Source organism: Diorhabda carinulata, chromosome 6 (genome assembly GCF_026250575.1).
Source record: "Diorhabda carinulata isolate Delta chromosome 6, icDioCari1.1, whole genome shotgun sequence".
NCBI classification, from domain to species: domain Eukaryota; kingdom Metazoa; phylum Arthropoda; class Insecta; order Coleoptera; family Chrysomelidae; genus Diorhabda; species Diorhabda carinulata.
Genome location: NC_079465.1, coordinates 2,026,210 through 2,046,376, shown reverse-complemented (window position 1 = coordinate 2,046,376; position 20,167 = coordinate 2,026,210). Strand labels below are relative to the sequence as shown.

Here is a 20,167-nt window from a genome sequence, read left to right as displayed (position 1 = left end):
ACTTTACAGTTTTCGCAGTTCACGCAAATACCCACTCAACAAAAACATTTAGATATTTTCGAAATACGAAATTTTTCAACGTTTTTTCTTTAAAATCGGAGTAAATTTCGTAATATTTTGTATTTGATAGAAATATAATTTGAAACTTATATTCCAGATCCGGTTTCAACATTTTTTTTTTCGAAATTTTCTTATATATATATTATAAACTTACAAAAAACGATTTTAAAGGCATAAATACTAAAAAAAACTGTGAAATTTCCTAATTTTATACAGTTTAATAACGATTTTAGGTAATATCGACATAAATTTTCCCAAAAATCGATTTTTACTTTACAGTTTTCGCAGTTCACGCAAATACCCACTCAACAAAAACATTTAGATATTTTCGAAATACGAAATTTTTCAACGTTTTTTCTTTAAAATCGGAGTAAATTTCGTAATATTTTGCATTTGATATAAATATAATTTGAAACTTATATTCCAGATCCGGTTTCAACATTTTTTTTTTCGAAATTTTCTTATATATATATTATAAACTTACAAAAAACGATTTTAAAGGCATAAATACTAAAAAAAAACTGTGAAATTTCCTAATTTTATGCAGTTTAATAACGATTTTAGGTAATATCGACATAAATTTTCCCAAAAATCGATTTTTACTTTACAGTTTTCGCAGTTCACGCAAATACCCACTCAACAAAAACATTTAGATATTTTCGAAATACGAAATTTTTCAACGTTTTTTCTTTAAAATCGGAGTAAATTTCGTAATATTTTGTATTTGATAGAAATATAATTTGAAACTTATATTCCAGATCCGGTTTCAACATTTTTTTTTCGAAATTTTCTTATATATATATATTATAAACTTACAAAAAACGATTTTAAAGGCATAAATACTAAAAAAAACTGTGAAATTTCCTAATTTTATACAGTTTAATAACGATTTTAGGTAATATCGACATAAATTTTCCCAAAAATCGATTTTTACTTTACAGTTTTCGCATTACCACAAAAACTTTTAGACATTAAAATAAAATATTTTCGTGATTGAAATTTGTATAAATATGTTTGTTACAGGGGATAATCGAGATTTAAGGTTACCTCCGTTGGCATTTCAACAAGCATCGAACTTTTTACTGTCATCAGCAGAATTTACTATTATAGCAATGTTGAAACAAGTTCCCGGCAATCCCGGTACTATCATTTCCTTCTCGCATGGAATCAACAGGTACAGCAAATAAATCGGCACTAGCTAATCAAAATATGAATCAATAATATGAAAATTTACAAAAAAACTATTTCTAATAATATTATTTCTTCGAAATTTGATAACCAAATTCTATTATCGTCGTAATATTTTCCTCATTTCAGGTCTTTGGAGCTCCAATCCAGCGGAAGACATAACCAGCTGAGATTATATTATACAAACGGGTCTAAAGTGTATGCGGAAACGTTCCCATATTATTTGGCGGACGATAATTGGCACAAAGTGGCTGTATCTATAAGCGGTTTGGAAGTCGAGGTTTTAGTCGATTGCAGATCGTTATTCAAGAGAATGCTGAGGCCCGTCATGCCGGACAGGAGTTTTCCAAAACCGCCGCACTTGTGGATCGGACAAGGAGTTAGTCAGAGTTATTTCAAGGTAAGATAATCGATTAGAAAACTACCGAACGGCGATCCTCTTGAAGGAGCTAACCAGGCAACTTGGAGATAACATTTCAACGTCACCGGTGGACTTTAGAGGCCGTTCCTGGCGGGAAAAAAAACTTCTAATATCGATTGTTGTTTCAGGGTATCCTGGATGAACTGAAATTGGTTAGAGGTCCTCACGGTTATTTATCGTTGTGTCCGCACGTGGATTCGATGTGTCCCACTTGTGGTCAATTCGTCTTGCTGCAGAATACGGTACAGGAATTGACCAGACATCTTCAGGAGCTTTCCGAAAGGGTATATGGACTACCATGTAATTCAAAAAAAAATAATGCGTATTGTATTTCGAAGGTGTCGCGAAATTTTAATTTCCAATACAACTCGTAACTAAATATATTCATCGTTACCGTTAATATACAGAGTGAACTACACAAAACGGTCTACTTGTATGAAAAAAAACGTATTTTATTAACCTAACTTTTAAATTGAAAAAGTATTAGATCAATCGACATTAGGTTTGATTGTCTTTTGTGCTCCAATCTGTATATTACGGATCCAACTTTGATTTCGGGGGATGGAAAACACGCGATCAGAAAAATAAATTTTCTAAGTAAATTGACTGTTAATCGACAAGATCTGACAAAAGTAGACGCCAATTCACCTGAATATACATGAATTGATGTGATTCGACCTCAATCGACTGTTAATCGACAAGATCTGACACAAAAGTAGACGCCAATTCACCTGAATATACATGAATTGATGTGATTCGACCTCAATCGACTGTTAATCGACAAGATCTGACAAAAGTAGACGCCAATTCACCTGAATATACATGAATTGATGTGATTCGACCTCAATCGACTGTTAATCGACAAGATCTGACAAAAGTAGACGCCAATTCACCTGAATATACATGAATTGATGTGATTCGACCTCAATCGACTGTTAATCGACAAGATCTGACAAAAGTAGACGCCAATTCACCTGAATATACATGAATTGATGTGATTCGACCTCAATCGACTGTTTATCGACAAAATCTGACAAAAATAGACGCCAATTCACCTGAATATACATGAATTGATGTGATTCGACCTCAATCGACTGTTTATCGACAAAATCTGACAAAAGTAGACGCCAATTCACCTGAATATACATGAATTGATGTGATTCGACCTCAATCGACTGTTTATCGACAAAATCTGACAAAAGTAGATGCCATTTCATCTTAATATACATTAAATGATGTGATTCGACCTGAATAGAGAAGATAAAGTGACAATCAACCTCAATCGGCTTTAATAAACTGTTAATCGACAAAATCTGACAAAAGTAGATGCCAATTCACCTGAATATACATGAATTGATGTGATTCGACCTCAATCGACTGTTAATCGACAAGATCTGACAAAAGTAGACGCCAATTCACCTGAATATACATGAATTGATGTGATTCGACCTCAATCGACTGTTAATCGACAAGATCTGACAAAAGTAGACGCCAATTCACCTGAATATACATGAATTGATGTGATTCGACCTCAATCGACTGTTAATCGACAAGATCTGACAAAAGTAGACGCCAATTCACCTGAATATACATGAATTGATGTGATTCGACCTCAATCGACTGTTTATCGACAAAATCTGACAAAAGTAGACGCCAATTCACCTGAATATACATGAATTGATGTGATTCGACCTCAATCGACTGTTAATCGACAAGATCTGACAAAAGTAGACGCCAATTCACCTGAATATACATGAATTGATGTGATTCGACCTCAATCGACTGTTAATCGACAAGATCTGACAAAAGTAGACGCCAATTCACCTGAATATACATGAATTGATGTGATTCGACCTCAATCGACTGTTAATCGACAAGATCTGACAAAAGTAGACGCCAATTCACCTGAATATACATGAATTGATGTGATTCGACCTCAATCGACTGTTAATCGACAAGATCTGACAAAAGTAGACGCCAATTCACCTGAATATACATGAATTGATGTGATTCGACCTCAATCGACTGTTTATCGACAAAATCTGACAAAAATAGACGCCAATTCACCTGAATATACATGAATTGATGTGATTCGACCTCAATCGACTGTTTATCGACAAAATCTGACAAAAGTAGACGCCAATTCACCTGAATATACATGAATTGATGTGATTCGACCTCAATCGACTGTTTATCGACAAAATCTGACAAAAGTAGATGCCATTTCATCTTAATATACATTAAATGATGTGATTCGACCTGAATAGAGAAGATAAAGTGACAATCAACCTCAATCGGCTTTAATAAACTGTTAATCGACAAAATCTGACAAAAGTAGATGCCAATTCATCTTAATATACCTAAAATCATGTGATTCGACCTCAATAGACAACATGTAGTGACAATCGACGTCAATCGGCTTCAATAGACTGTTAAACGACAAGATCTGACAAAAGTAGACGCCAATTCACATGAATTCGACTTCAATAGACATCAATATGAAGTGATATCGAGGAGAGTCGAAGCAGCGTTCACGAAACGCACTCAAAGAGTGATGGCTACAATATTTTAGGACTGAGATGGTATCAAACGTGAACGCGGTATATACTCTGACAGTTGCTTCAAGTGAAAAAAAGTACTAATAGTCGACGGTAGCTTGTCAGACGTCATTTCCGTAGTGTAGCGGGGTTTTTCTATGGTTGTTCAAGCGTATATTACATAATAAATGTAATTTAGGATCGTGTGTATAACGCTTAACAATTATTCAAGTAACGACGGTGAATTTTCCATTCTAAAAAATCCGTTGTGTGTGATACCGGTCTTACGATTTCAATTTTTTTAACTAAAAATATTTTTTTCGTACCAAATCGCTACTTTAGATTGAGGAAAACGAATAGAAGGAAATTTCCTCGTTTAATATTAGGACGGACGGTTTATTGATCGTTTTTTATTTTTTTTATTATAGTTAGTGGAGGCTGAAAATCGTATAAGTAAAGTAGAAGAATGCGACTGTCATAAATCTTGCCATTATAATGATTCCGTTTACGAAGACGGTGCTAAATGGCAAACCGGCTGTGATTTGTGTTCGTGTGTGGTAAGTTTAACAATTTTTTCTAGAAAAATTACTCCGTTGACGTGTAGACAATAAAAACCAGACGTTACATTCTTGTATAATAATCTGTAACATAAAATCCACAAAAATAAATATAACGGAATCAGATCCGGCGGCCTAGCGGGACATTATGCCGAGTGATATTCTTCAATTCAATTTTGACCAATCGGAAGTCGCACAAGATGCAATCGGGCTAAAGATACAGGCAATTAGAAAGGGAAAGGTCTGAATAGGGACAATCGGGATAGAAACTTGAAGGAGGTTAAGTTTGACACTTTAAAAGCGTGAGCGATATCAGTTTGTATGATCAGATGACTAGAAACACGTTTCGTTTCCAAATTTCGCCGAAAACGTTCGATTGGCGCCAGTTGAGGCAATTTTTAATCGACCAAAAGATCCGACAACGTGTTTTGCATAAGCAGTTGCCGTATTTGACCAAAATACGAAATTTTCTTCTCGATGTTTTTTCTGCTTCAATCTAGATCTAATTGAGTCTTTTTCAGGTATTTTGGCGGTTACGGAATTTCCAGAAAAACAAATATTTCACTTCCGTTTTGATTTTTGTTCCAATTGTTGCTTTTAAAAATATTTGGGTGCCGATCTTATTGATTTTTCAACTACATTCTGTTCTTTTGGAACGTCGATTACATATTTTCGTGAACTGACTTTATTTTTGGTATTTTTTTTGCTTTTCTGCCCGATCCTGACTTTTCTTTTAATCGAAATTCGTGTCTCAACACGCCGACAAAGTAAACGATTCCTTCAGATCTTGATTTTGTTTATAAAACTTGACAATTATTCAAAGTCGTTCGTTTTTTTTAAATATTTTCCATACTTGAAACTAAACTTCTAACAGAGACGTAATTTTTATACTTTGACTTTGACAACTGACATTTGACAACTGCCAAAACATTCTCGGTCAACGCTAACCTGTCTTAAAATGGACGTCTCCACACCTTTTAATTGCATTCAACTAAACTATTTAGTTTTTCCAATGAAAAGCAAATCCCAAACTCAAAATAAAATAAAGTGGGATATTCCTCATTTATAAACCTTATAAAAAATATTTACATCAATTATCGATACTTTTTTTAAATATTTTTAGCATGGAGAAGTGCGCTGTCAGCATGTGGAGTGCCCTAAAATAAATTGTAAACACCCAGTGAATAAAACTGGCGAGTGTTGCCCAAGTTGTTTGAGTAAGTATTTATCCTACACTTTCAAATAGTATTAATTCTGTGAAAAACAATTAAACGACGTCTAAGTGTCAATTTAATTGAACCATGAGCGTCCACGTGGCAGGAGAAGCCTTAGGCTGGTAAAGGAGTCGGTGCAGAACGATCCAAGGTGGTTCAGATACTTGGACGGTATCCCAAACAACTTTGCATCGAATATTCTCATAGAAAATTGGCGACAACTTTTTTAAAACTTCCTTTTGCGACCAATACGTCTTAGTACTTCGTCGTTGGCGATTCTGTCAGTCCATGGTATCTTCAGGATGCTTTTATAGAGCCGCATCTCAAGTTTTTTGGTCATTTGAGCTTTCAAGGTCAATGTTTCCGGCAGTACTGACCACACATAACATTCCATGAATCTTATTCCGTCGTGGAGGTTTAGATTTCTGTTTAATAATTATCAACAGCTTTCTTTTGCGACCAATCGTCTTAGTACTTCGTCGTTGGCGATTCTGTCAGTCCATGGTATCTTCAGGATGCTTTTATAGAGCCGCATCTCAAGTTTTTTGGTCATTTGAGCTTTCAAGGTCAATGTTTCCGGCAGTACTGACCACACATAACATTCCATGAATCTTATTCCGTCGTGGAGGTTTAGATTTCTGTTTAATAATTATCAACAGCTTTCTTTTGCGACCAATCGTCTTAGTACTTCGTCGTTGGCGATTCTGTCAGTCCATGGTATCTTCAGGAAGCTTTTATAGAGCCGCATCTCAAGTTTTTTGGTCATTTGAGCTTTCAAGGTCAAAGTTCCCGGCAGTACTGACCACACATAACATTCCATGAATCTTATTCCGTCGTGAAGGTTTAGATTTCTGTTTAATAATTGTCAACAGCTTTCTTTGGCGACCAGTCGTCTTAGTACTTCGTCGTTGGCGATTCTGTCAGTCCATGGTATCTTCAGGAAGCTTTTATAGAGCCGCATCTCAAGTTTTTTGGTCATTTGAGCTTTCAAGGTCAAAGTTTCCGGTAGTACTGAAGGCACATAACATTCCATGAATCTTATTCCGTCGTGGAGGTTTAGATTTCTGTTTAATAATTATCAACAGCTTTCTTTTGCGACCAATCGTCTTAGTACTTCGTCGTTGGCGATTCTGTCAGTCCATGGTATCTTCAGGAAGCTTTTATAGAGCCGCATCTCAAGTTTTTTGGTCATTTGAGCTTTCAAGGTCAAAGTTCCCGGCAGTACTGACCACACATAACATTCCATGAATCTTATTCCGTCGTGAAGGTTTAGATTTCTGTTTAATAATTGTCAACAGCTTTCTTTGGCGACCAGTCGTCTTAGTACTTCGTCGTTGGCGATTCTGTCAGTCCATGGTATCTTCAGGAAGCTTTTATAGAGCCGCATCTCAAGTTTTTTGGTCATTTGAGCTTTCAAGGTCAATGTTTCCGGCAGTACTGACCACACATAACATTCCATGAATCTTATTCCGTCGTGGAGGTTTAGATTTCTGTTTAATAATTATCAACAGCTTTCTTTTGCGACCAATCGTCTTAGTACTTCGTCGTTGGCGATTCTGTCAGTCCATGGTATCTTCAGGATGCTTTTATAGAGCCGCATCTCAAGTTTTTTGGTCATTTGAGCTTTCAAGGTCAATGTTTCCGGCAGTACTGACCACACATAACATTCCATGAATCTTATTCCGTCGTGGAGGTTTAGATTTCTGTTTAATAATTATCAACAGCTTTCTTTTGCGACCAATCGTCTTAGTACTTCGTCGTTGGCGATTCTGTCAGTCCATGGTATCTTCAGGATGCTTTTATAGAGCCGCATCTCAAGTTTTTTGGTCATTTGAGCTTTCAAGGTCAAAGTTTCCGGTAGTACTGAAGGCACATAACATTCCATGAATCCAATTATGTCGTGGAGGTTTATATTTCTGTTTGCTTAATTTTCCTTTCCACGTTCTCTAAGATCACAGGAATATTGATCGAAAAGAGGCGTTTATCATTTCTGTTATCATCATTACCGTTAATATTATTGTTAAACGAAAATTTTACGTTTTCAGAGGAATGTATGTTTCTCGGAGTGTTCTACGAACACGGAGAAGTGGTCACAATAAAAAAATGTACGGAATGCGCTTGCAACGACGGTAATATGAAATGCAATAGAATAAATCCGGCAACGGCTTGTCCGAAATTGAATTGTCCCCCCGAAGAGCAATTCAACGTAACCGATCAGTGCTGCATGTTTTGTCCAGGTATTTATAACTCGAAATAATCAAGTTGTTGTACAAATATCGAAATTTTTTCATATCGACGGCGTACCATCGATCTATAGTTGCGAGTATGGATGGTGAACCTAACCTAACCTCTACCGTCCATAGTTGCGAGATAATTGACAAGTGACAGTAATAAAATAAAATGATAAATTTCAGAGTATAGAGTTTTATTGATGACAACACAACTTTTTTGTAATTAATTTTAGGTATGTTTATGTGAAAGAGAAAAATTAAAAGTAAAAACGTGTTTTGTTTGAAGTAAAATGTTTTTTTGTCACACTGTATTCAATTCGATTGTTTGAATCAATGTATTAATAGTTTTTTGTAAAAAATTTGAACAGATATTGAGTTTTCTAAATTCCATTTAACAAGAAAACTGTATTTTTGGGTTTTTCTTGGTCCAAAATAGGTTTTTTTGAATTTTATTCTATGTAGTAACGCTTTTTCGTAAAAAATTGGTCAAAATTTGGATTTTCCAAACCCCATCTAACAAAAAAACTAATTTTCTGGGTTTTTCTTGGTCCAAAATAAGTTTTTTCGATTTTGATTTTATGTAGCAACGTTTTTCTATAAAAATTTCGTCAAAAATTGGCTTTTTTAAATTCCATTGAACAAAAAAACTGATTGCGTCAAAAATTGGCTTTCCCAAATTCCATTTAATGAGAAAACTGATTTTCTGGGTTGTGGTTGATCCAAAATTGGTATTTTTAAAATTTGATTCGATGTAGTAAAGCTTTTTCTTGAAAATTTCGTCAAAATTTGGATTTTTCTTGAAAATTTCGACAAAATTTGGTTTTTTTCAAATCTCATCTAACAAATAAACTGATTTTCTGGTTTTTTCTTGTTTCAAAATATGTTTTTTTTTTGTTTGATTCCATGTATTGATGGTTTTTCTCGATAATTTCGTCAAAAATCGGATTTTTCAAATTAGACTCAACAAGAAAATTAATTTTCTGGGTTTTTCTTAGTCCAAAATAAAATTTTTCTGGGTTTGATATCATACATTAGCAGATTTTCGTGAAAATTTGATCAAAAATTTACTTTTCTTTTCCTTTTTTCGTAACGAATTGGTTTTTTCAAATTCCATTTAACAAAAAACTAATTTTCTGGGTTTTTCTTAGTTCAAAATATGCTTTTTTGAGTTAGCTTCGATGTAGTAAAGCTTTTTCGTGAAAATTTCGTCAAAAAATGGCTTTTCCAAATTCCATTTAACAAGAAAACTGATTTTCTGGGTTTTCCTTAGCCCAAAATAAATTTTTCTGGGTTTGATACCATAAATTAGCAGATTTTCGTGAAAATTTGAGCAAAAATTTATTTTTCTTAAAAATTTCTGGTTTTTCTTGGCCCAAAATAGATTTTCTCAATTTTAATCGATGTAGTAACTCTTCTTTGTGAAAATTTGGCTTTTCCAAATTCTATTTAACAAGAAAACTGATTTTCTGAGTTTTCCTTAGCCCAAAATAAATTTTTCTGGGTTTGGTACCATATATTAGCAGATTTTCGTGAAAATTTGAGCAAAAATCTATTTTTTTTCAACAATTTCTGGGTTTTTCTTGGCCCAAAATAGATTTTCTCAATTTTAATCAATGTAGTAACTCTTCATTGTGAAAATTTGATCAAAAATTGGCTCTTCCAAATTCTATTTAACAAGAAAACTGATTTTCCGGGCTTTTCTTAGGCGAAAATAAATTTTTCTAGGTTTGCTACCATAAATTAGCTAGTTTTCGTGAAAATTTCAACAGAAATTTACTTTTTCCGTGAAAATTTCATTAAAAATTGGCTTTTTCAAACAACATTTAACAAAAAAACTGATTATCTGCATTATTCTTGGTCCAAAATAGGTTTTTTTTGAGTTTGATTCCATGTAGTAACGCTTTTTCGGGAAAATTTCGCCAAAAATTGGCTTTTCCAAATTCCATTTAACAAGAAAACTGATTTTCTGGGCTTTCCTTAGCTCATAATAAATTTTTCAGGGTTTGATACCATATATTAGCAGATTTTCGTGAAAATTTCAACAAAAATTTACTTTTCTGTAACTTTTTTCGTGAAAATTTGGTCAAAAATTGTCTTTTCCAAATTCTATTTAACAAAAAAATTGATTTTCTGGGTTTTTCTTAGGCGAAAATAAATTTTTCTAGGTTTGATACCATAAATTAGCAAGTTTTCATGAAAATTTGATCAGAAATTTACTTTTTCCGTGAAAATTTTATTAGAAATTGGCTTTTTCAAACAACATTTAACAAAAAACTGATTGTCTGGATTGTTCTTGCTCCAAAATAGGTTTTTTTTTTATTTTGATTCGATGTAGTTACGCTTTTTCGTGAAAATTTCGTCAAAAATTGGCTTTTCCAAATTCCATTTAACAAGAAAACTGATTTTCTGGGTTTTCCTTAGCCCAAAATAAATTTTTCTGGGTTTGATACCATATATTAGCAGATTTTCATGAAAATTTGAAGAAAAATTTACTTTTCTGTAACTTTTTTCGTGAAAATTTGGTCAAAAATTGTCTTTTCCAAATTCCATTTAACAATAAAACTAATTTTCTGGTTTTTTTTTGGTCCAAAATAGGTTTTTTTGAATTTGATTCGATATAGTAACGCTTCTTCGTAAAAATTTTTCTCTGTTCAAAGTAGCGTCTTCTAAATACCATAAATTTGAAAGATTATTTCCCCGAGTCCCAAGAAAACAGATTTATTCAAAAAAAAATCAATCAACTATTTTTTTTTTATACTGTTTATATTCGAATTATCAAATGATATTTTGATTGTAATCTGTCGAGAAAATTTATCATTTACAAATCACTTTATTCATTACTAATTTTTTTTTAGAACATTAAACATTTACTAACAACAATTCGCATAAACAAATTCATAGAAAGATTATTTTTGTATTACTTTTAACTCGATAGGGTGAACGCAGTATTTTTCGAATGATCTGGGTGGACAGTTTAAAAATAATAAATGTGTAATTTATTTTCTGGTTACTGTCTCCATAAAAACCCAGGACTTTCTCAAAATACCACACCTTTTAAGTACATTGTAATTATGTCAATACTAGGAAAGTGCAATCACGCCATCTACATGAGATGTCTCAAACAAATGTGTCAGCATTTTGAAGGAGACTGTGAACCGCGACCGACTGCATGTCGTAGCTTGATTCAGCGGTAACAACCTCAATATTAATAAAACATTAACTACCTGTTAACAGTTTTACACGTAACTAGTTATGAGTTGAGGTCTTGTTACGATTTTTCTAAATGAATCAAAACATGTCAGAAGGTTATTAAAATTGTGACGTTTCCTAATGTCATTGAGTGACTTAAGTGTCAAATTCGATAGCGGAATTTAATAAACGAAGTAATTTAAAAAAAAATGTTTACCAATCAAAACTGTTACGTTTATTGGTTATTTAATTAATAAATAAAACGTTTCAGTTTTGCTTTAGTTTTATTTACATTAAGTACTAAAGTTTACAGCCGGCCATTCCTAACCTCCGTTGACAGCTTGTCGTCGCTTCGCGGGCTGTCTACCATCGACCTTGTTGCCGGTTCTCAACACTAAAGGTCCGATCGCACTACAAGCACCAAAAATATATGAATCGAAAAGTGTGGTTAGTTTCAGTTGTCAAAATAATAATGAGCCGATTTTATTATTATGATCTAGTATTGATATATTTACGATGTGTTTTCGGTATATCGAAAATTTCGCTTTTACTAACTATCATATCTAACAAGGGTGTTTGTCCATTTTTCATCCCTAACAGGTATTGACTACTGCGCCAAAGGGAATTATTGTCATGCTAACGCTTCCTGCCTAAACTTACAAACTACTTACGCTTGCCAATGCGACCAGGGTTTTCAAGGGGATGGCAAAATGTGTATTGGTACGTTTCAATTCTAGTAAACAAACTTAAAAACGGGATATAAACTCTTCACATTTACCTGTATACATTTTAAGTTTGTCGTTTACTATTTAGCTTCAGAACTAATTTTTTTTATAGCTTTAGCATGCACTTTTCTCACCATAGTAAAAAAAACTGCAACTATTTTTATTTTTCCTGATCAATTATAACTTTTCGACACTTTTTTGTGCTTTGTAATCATGTATATTAATGGTTTTTACGACAAGTTTGCAAACACGACAGATGTATTACACCGTTGCCACGTTGTCATTTTCTTCTTCGGTTACGAAATAGTTCACTTGTGATAAATTATGAAATAGGCAATCTATGTCAAAATGGCGGCGGTTATGTCGTCGCATGTTAGCTTTTCTTAGTTTTTAGTAGTGAGATTTGTTTTATGGTGTTTACAGAATTCCTACGATACTTTTTGGTATCAAACATGAATTAAATCATTTGTATTAGATTCAAAATTGCAAACTTACCGTAAAAACTCTTAATCGGTACAGTTAATGACGTAGTTGCTTCTCAAGTTTACAAATATGGCGAAATTGTTGTGAATATGTCAAATGTTCGTAAAGTCATTCGATTTAAAACTCGTAGATATCGATGAATGTCAACAAGAAGGCGGTCTGTACGGTCATCATTGTCACCAGAATACGAAATGTGTCAATACACCTGGTTCGTATGTATGCGAATGTTTATCCGGCTACAGAAGGATAGACAAGTTTAATTGCGCCGAATTGGACGAATGCAGTACAGGAGAACATAACTGTGATGTAAATGCCGAGTGCATCAATACAAAAGGAAGCTACCATTGTGTTTGTAAACACGGTTTTACCGGGGATGGATATTCTTGCCAACGTAAGTGTAATACATTGAGGTTAAGTTCATATTTCTTTCAACAAATTACATTTAATTGAACCCGTTTCAGAGTTATAGACACCTTCAAGTATATTTTCTAAATTATGCATTCTGACTTTAACAAAAACGTTCCCTTCGTTTAACTTAAATCAAATTTACGATGGCCGTTCGCTATAAAGAGACATTCTGAAGAAAATCATCATAAATCGTATACGTTCGAATGTATAATTCAGAAAATAAGTTCTGATTTCGAAGTTTTTTTGTTTTGATGAAACTTTGTTGTTATTTTCTTTATTGTTGCAGCCGTTTGTAGACAAAAATGCTTAAACGGCGGCATCTGTAGTAGTCCGGGTAAATGTACGTGTCCGAACGGTTACACTGGACACAGTTGCGAATTGGATTTGGACGAATGCGCTACAGACACACATAGATGTACAAATACTTCAGTCTGTGTAAATATGATCGGCTGGTATTATTGCGAATGCAAAGTCGGGTATCAGAATCCTTCTAAAGACAATAATTTAGGAATAATTTGTAAAGGTCGGTTCTTAAAGCTCGATTACCCGGTATATAATTAACAAAATTGTGTGTTTACAGATATAAACGAATGCAACAGCGACCTTCACACTTGCCACCCTTCAGCTCAATGTATAAATACCGATGGAGGGTTTAGATGCGAATGTCCATCGAATAGGCCCAATTGCAAATTGAGTTGCATGTTCGAAGAACGCGAAATACCCCACGGTCATATTGTACCACCAAGGAATGACCCCTGTCAAGAATGTAAATGTGACAGGGGATATTTGACCTGCGAAAAGCTCAAGTAAATATATTATTACGAATTTCCTCAACTATTTACTTCCAACTTTATTTCGTACATGTTTTTCTTAACGAATCGTCTTGATTTTAATTTAAATTTACTTTTGACCATCAATGTACTCGAAAAAACGTAAGGAAATATCAACAGTCGGTGCTAAACTGATTTGTCATCAAACAATTCTCCTTTATAACTCTCCAACTGCTCCAACGGACGATTCTACAAATTTCTTCCCATAAAAAATTCAATGGGATTGAAATCAGGGCTATAACGAACCCAAACCTAACCTAACAAAACCCCTTGCGTCTCTTTTTATTACAAATATCATCTGAATATTTTGGAATTTTCTTTGAATCAATCTTTGTACTGTTTCTTTTCCATAATTCCGTCAATTTTGATCAAATCGCCAGTTTTGTGGTTAGAAAAACGACCCCAGATCATAATTGAGCCACCACCATGTTCGATTGTTGGGATTACGCAAAATGGCGTCAACGACGTCGAACGTAATTTCTTCGTTTTGAAACGAATTGTTCAAACTTCGATTCATCGATCAAAAGAAGATTTTTTAAATCATCTTCAGTCCAATCTCGATGGGCAACAACTTCTCATCTCTCAGTAGCCGTTTTCTGGTGCAGTTAAGCCTCTATTTCACTTGCTGGTAGCTCTGGTTTTCCCGAACGTGAACGATCTTTAGTGATTATACCACGAACACAAGTCTTCGAAGTCTCACGTTGGGATTTGGCTTCATTTTTCCCATTTTAAGACCTACGCCGTGACCTAACCCTCAGATGGAACTACCGCCATCTCTAGGTTCAAGTTAGGTACTTCTTCGTATTATTTTTTTTCCATTTCAAAGTACATTTTGATATTTTAGCGAAATGTTTATCGATTTACTTGTCTAGATGCAACTGCAGTGAAAGAGGAACGGACGAGAACTCCTGCTGTCCTCAGTGCAATTCCAAACATTCTTGTCACCACCAAGAACTACCAGAAGTAATTTTGAAACACGGGGAACGTTGGTCATTTCAATGCCAAACCTGCGAATGTCTCCACGGCGAAATAGATTGCTGGCCGATGAGGTGATGATATAAATCAATTATAAATTGAGATTTTTCAATTTGTTTGTAATTCCGTTTAGGTGTCCGCCGACGTTTTGCGACAACCCGGTGAAGAATCCGGAAGATTGTTGCGGTCATTGCGAAGACGATCCGTGTTCTATAACTTCGGGAAATTCCACAACTTCAGGTCAATCCTGCTCGTACAGGGGACGTATTTATCAATCGGGGTCGCAATTTACCGATCCGAACGATCGTTGCGCTACATGCAATTGTAAGGTTGGTGGAAATTTCGTTATATAAGTTGGTGCCTAAGTTTTTTTACGTTTTACTTTTCGAATTTACCGAAATTACTCGTCTGTTTTGTCTTGTTCATTATAAAAAACAAAAAACAAAAATCAACAGGAAGGTACAGTGGTATTTTAATATGTTGCTTGATTGCATTAGATTGCAGACGAATAGTGCCTTTATGTTGTCTATCTTTCTTTCATTTGGTCATGTCATAACATTTTTACCATACTTTTTGACGTTGTTAACAAAAAAACTTCATTTTCACCGTGAACAGAGCCTAAAAAAAATAGTAGAATAATTTTTTTCAACACTTATGCAAATATCTGAGTTTCATGTGTATTCCGTTGCTACTAAAGTTTTGGGATGCGGCGACACCGATGCGAATATGTCAAATTTGACATTTTTAACGGACGTGTTGTCGTACGGGTGCTATTTATACTTTTCTATGAATTTCTCGGCGTTGATTGAACCAACACTAGTATGCCGATCAACTTAATTCGATTTTTGGTATTGAAGCACCATCTTTGGCGACCATTTGACTGTTGAAACGTTCCAGAAACTCGTGTCGGTCGGTGCCAACAAATGTTGGAAAAATTCAAACACGGTGCTTCGAAATATCGTGACCTTCGACGAATCTTCACATACGACCCTGAAACTAAACAAAAATCGATTAAATCCAACAAAAATTCTATCTCAAAACTCAAGTAGCAACCCTCGTATAATATAGATTTAAAATAAATTGTGTTTTGTTTGTGAAATTGATATACATAGAATAGATTAACCTACTAACCTAAATAACACTTTTCTTTAAGGAAAAAAAAAGTTTGAGGTTAGGAATTAATAAAGAAAATGGAAACTACTAACTTTTCTATCATAATTATTTGAAAATTTAGTTTTCGGTATATTCATATCTGAAAAATGGATATTTAATTCATATAAAACAATAATTTTATTAGCAAAAGATTTAGACGTTTGTCGTATCTGTGGAAAAACTTTTTAATACCCTCTTCAAAGAAAATTACCGCCAATGAATTCAAGCGAAGTACAAAACAGGCCTTGAAACTTCTTGAAATTCCATAGACAAAGCAGTCGGCCAGTAGAAAACGAATCACACTCACTTGGCGGGAGCGTCAATAATGGCGGACGAGTTTACGTGGCTGTAGCATAACGCCGACTGACGCCTGAAAATCAACGATGGAGCGTAGCCCGCGTAGCGTCTGCACGGAGCGATCGGAGGTTGAAAAAACAATTTATATTGAAAACTTTGTAAGTACTTGGATTTTTCAAGCTACAACCTTCAAAACTCCCTCACCATTTCCCATTTTGGTTTTGATGTAATTCAAGTGGGTTTTTAAGAAATAGTGGTTTCCATTTTTTTTTTTTAAATTAATCCTTGTACGTATATGACGGCTCTGTTTCACAGTTTAAGGCATGGCTAGCCTATCCGCAATAGAGCTAAGGCTGGCTTGCTAGGCTAGATCAAACTAAGCTAGGCGTTACTAACAATTAACACTGGATTCCCTTGCAGGTGCCGTACTGCGCAGAACTGGTGAGCAATGTCGCGTGTTGTGTGCATCGGTAATCACTCTATCACACTCCTAACTACACTTTTAACTCGAACTTTAAGTTTGGGTCGCCTTCAGCTCAATATCGTTAGTTCTTTACGCAAATTAATTGTCAATTCAAATAATGATACGAAAAAATGACACTTTTCGTTGTTTCTTACTTGAATCTGTATTTTGGCGCTCAATTCCACATCTGGTACTACTAATTATATGCAGATGGCGCTGCAATTGTCAAATCCGTATGACGTTTACGAAGTACCAACTTCTAAAAGACTATGTGTCAAATTTCATGACATTTCGATATGTCAGAAAAAAGTGACAGCTACTTTTGTTATTTTCGAAACATTTCCGTTTGTTAATTTTGCTTTTTGATGAAAAAAATAGTGTACGAGCTCAGCAATGGCTTCAAACGTGTCATCCATCGAAAAGAACTATTCGTTTGGTGAATTTAAACGTGGCGAACGTTCTGGTCGTCCAATTGAGGTGGTTACTCCAGAAAACATCAAAAAAATCCACAAATTAGTTTTATCTAATCGTAAATTGAAATTGCGTGAGATAGTTGAGGTCGTAGAGATATCAGAAGGCAGTATGTTCACAATTATGCATGAACATTTGACCATTTTTCAAAGTGGGTGCCGCGTTTACTCATAGTCGATCAAAAACAACAACGTGTTGATGATTTAAAGCAATGTTTGACCATATTTACACGTAATAAATCAGATTTTTTGCGTCGATATTTGATACTTCGCTCTAAAATCAAAACGATCCTCCTCCGAGTGGACTGCAGTCGGCGAACTACAACCAAATCTCCAAAAAGAAGAGACAATCAATAACGTGTACTATATAGAGTCGTTGATGGGTTTGAATTCAAAAATCAAGGAAAAACGTTGAAGAAAAAACCATTTTTTTACCAAAACAATGCACCGATTAACAAGTCGATGGCAACGATGGTTAAATTGAATGAATAGCATTTTGAATTGCTTCCTCATCCACCGTATAGGCCAGATCTGGTCCCCAGTGAATACTGACTATTCGCTGATCTTAACGTTGCTGAAACTGAAGCCTATTTTGAGACAAAAGACAAATCCTTCCGCAAGTTCGGCACCGAGAAGTTAGAGAATGATTGTATTGCTCTCGAATGAGATTATATTGAGGAATGAATCGATTTTTAGCGAAAAAAGTGGTTTTATTAGTTAGTCACGCGACTTATTAAGCGTGTGTCACGATCATCAATGAATTTAGCCTCTTGCTTCTCTTTGAAATATACCGATGCTTCTTTATAACTTCAAATTTGGTTTCAATTTCTTTTTCTGGGACAAATATTTTCTTTTCGTCTTATATCGATGCCATTTCGAGTTTTCTTTTCTATTCCTAACAAGTTCTCTACCTTCATCATCTTCTTGGTCTTCCTTTTCGCTTTTCATCCATCTTCATTTTTTTGCGATTATTCTTTGTTGTCTATACCAACTTAAGTGTCATTTTCGTCAGGAATTTCTTTCCGATTATCTCTTTTTTTTTTATTTTTTTGGTTTTTATATAATCATACTTCATTTAATAGTTTTTTCAATTAACACGAAAAAATAATTTTCAAAAACTTCTTGTATACTGATGACATCGAGCGAAGCATTTTAATATATTTACTGTCGAAATGGAACTAACGATTTTGAGTTTGCTGTACACAAACCAACATAATATACACAACTCTAGTAGTGCCTGTTTGCCTGTTTAGTAGAAATTTAGGTCATAATATCGATTATAACACTTGAAGGATTCTCTGGTACAAACAAATTTTGTTGTGTCAATATTAGACAATTCTTAATAATGAATATTGCAAATCAATAAGCGATTAAGGATGTTTTGGCTTTTTTGAAGTCTTTCTGAGGCTTGGAAACCTGCCCAAACAGGTCATCCAAAACAAAATAGATGTTTTGGTTGATGAAACTAAGTCGACAGGAATAACCACTGATTTGTAGATTGTTTTCCTTTAATTTGTCTATTCCAGTTTGTGAAAGAGAAGTCTTGTTGAAATTCTGTGATATTTGAAATGTAAACGAGCACTCTATGGATGTGTAAGCTATTGCACGTTAGCTTTAATATTAAGTAGATAGATATATCTGGAATTGGTCTATATTTCAATAATTATCCTAATTTGAAAATGTGTAGGTTTGTATTTGGTGCAGTAGAACGCATGTAACGAAATATATTTGACTTTTTCAAATAAAATTATATCGATTATTTTATTTTCTAATTTAAAGGTAGAGAAAAAGTTCCTACTCACCTCGGTTTATTGTTTAAAATAGTTTGAATGACTTTTGACTTTTGGTTTAAACTATCAGCAGTGTGCTGATCAACTCTATGACTTTTGGTGATGAAGCACCATCTCGAGCCACCTTGTTTTACAAATCACAATCAGACAATACGACAATTGGTCCAAACCAATGTAAAAGTGTATTGATCTTACTGGAGAAAGAATATTTTGAAATACAATAAGTCATATTCAATTCTACGTAATGGAAAATACATAATCAGATAGGGTAGCAAATGTCCTTGATAATCAAAAATAGCGAAAAAATAATGTAATAACAATTTTAACATCATTGAAAATATCAATATAAAAACTTTCTCTCTACTATTTTATGGATAGTTTTCAATTTTTTTGTAATGTTTTGTATTGATAAGAAATATTCCACGGACCTTCTTGTACTGTCTAATGAGCATGAAAAAAATTTGGATAATTGCACTTATATACATATGTTGCGTAAATATACTTTACGAATTTCCAAAGAAAAAATCTTTTCAGTTCAATTATTAGAGCAAAAAATTGCTTTTTGAAACAAAACAAAAATATCTATATAGTTTTCAAAATAATTCGAATAGAAGCTGATATAAATTATGATAATTACGTGATTTAATCAATTACAAATCTTATTAATTCACTTGTAATTACACCTGGTCGCCATATCGACACTACCACAAATGTTTTTTAATGCAATTAACGTTAATCATAATAAAAATAATTTATAATCAACAGAATTCACACTAAACCTCATTAACTGTCAAAAAAATGGAAACTATAAACTATCCGCCATAGATAGAGAGTTTTAATAGAGGTAAAACTATGATCGAATTAACTCATAAAATAGTACGAGTGTTCGGAAAGTAATCCAAATCGCGTTTACTATTGATTTGTTTGGAATAAACGATTGGATAATATATTAAACTGGTAAATAGATAAAATAACAATTATTAAATACTGATGATCTTTTATACATTTGAATTAGTTTATAGACACAGAAAAAAACTAAGAGTTATAAACGTGAAATTCCACGGAACAAAATTAATAAAAGTCAAAGATTTTGTAAGTTAAGTTTGAAATTTTCATTTTGGACTAGAAAACCAAAATCAATTGCTATGAATGAGAAATCAGATCGTCGATTTTATAG

At 33.8% G+C, this 20,167-nt stretch overlaps 1 protein-coding gene across 6 annotated transcripts in view; it reads left to right on the top strand.

Annotated features, from left to right (window-relative positions):
- The window catches only part of LOC130895141 (protein kinase C-binding protein NELL2-like), a 66,032-nt gene that overhangs the window by 40,474 nt on the left and 5,391 nt on the right, over positions 1-20,167 (top strand). For 2 of the 6 annotated variants that reach the window (XM_057802307.1, XM_057802311.1), the window contains exons 3-15: positions 1,084-1,234; positions 1,378-1,648; positions 1,798-1,953; positions 4,635-4,763; positions 5,887-5,980; positions 8,023-8,214; positions 11,998-12,117; positions 12,736-12,996; positions 13,300-13,536; positions 13,594-13,819; positions 14,716-14,892; positions 14,952-15,147; positions 16,688-16,708. In XM_057802307.1, the coding sequence (XP_057658290.1) occupies positions 1,084-1,234; positions 1,378-1,648; positions 1,798-1,953; positions 4,635-4,763; positions 5,887-5,980; positions 8,023-8,214; positions 11,998-12,117; positions 12,736-12,996; positions 13,300-13,536; positions 13,594-13,819; positions 14,716-14,892; positions 14,952-15,147; positions 16,688-16,708 (2,231 nt within the window). Of the gene's footprint in view, positions 1-1,083; positions 1,235-1,377; positions 1,649-1,797; positions 1,954-4,634; positions 4,764-5,886; positions 5,981-8,022; positions 8,215-11,997; positions 12,118-12,735; positions 12,997-13,299; positions 13,537-13,593; positions 13,820-14,715; positions 14,893-14,951; positions 15,148-16,687; positions 16,738-20,167 lie in introns of all 6 variants that reach the window. The other 4 variants (XM_057802306.1, XM_057802309.1, XM_057802308.1 and 1 more) reach the window with 4 other exon arrangements.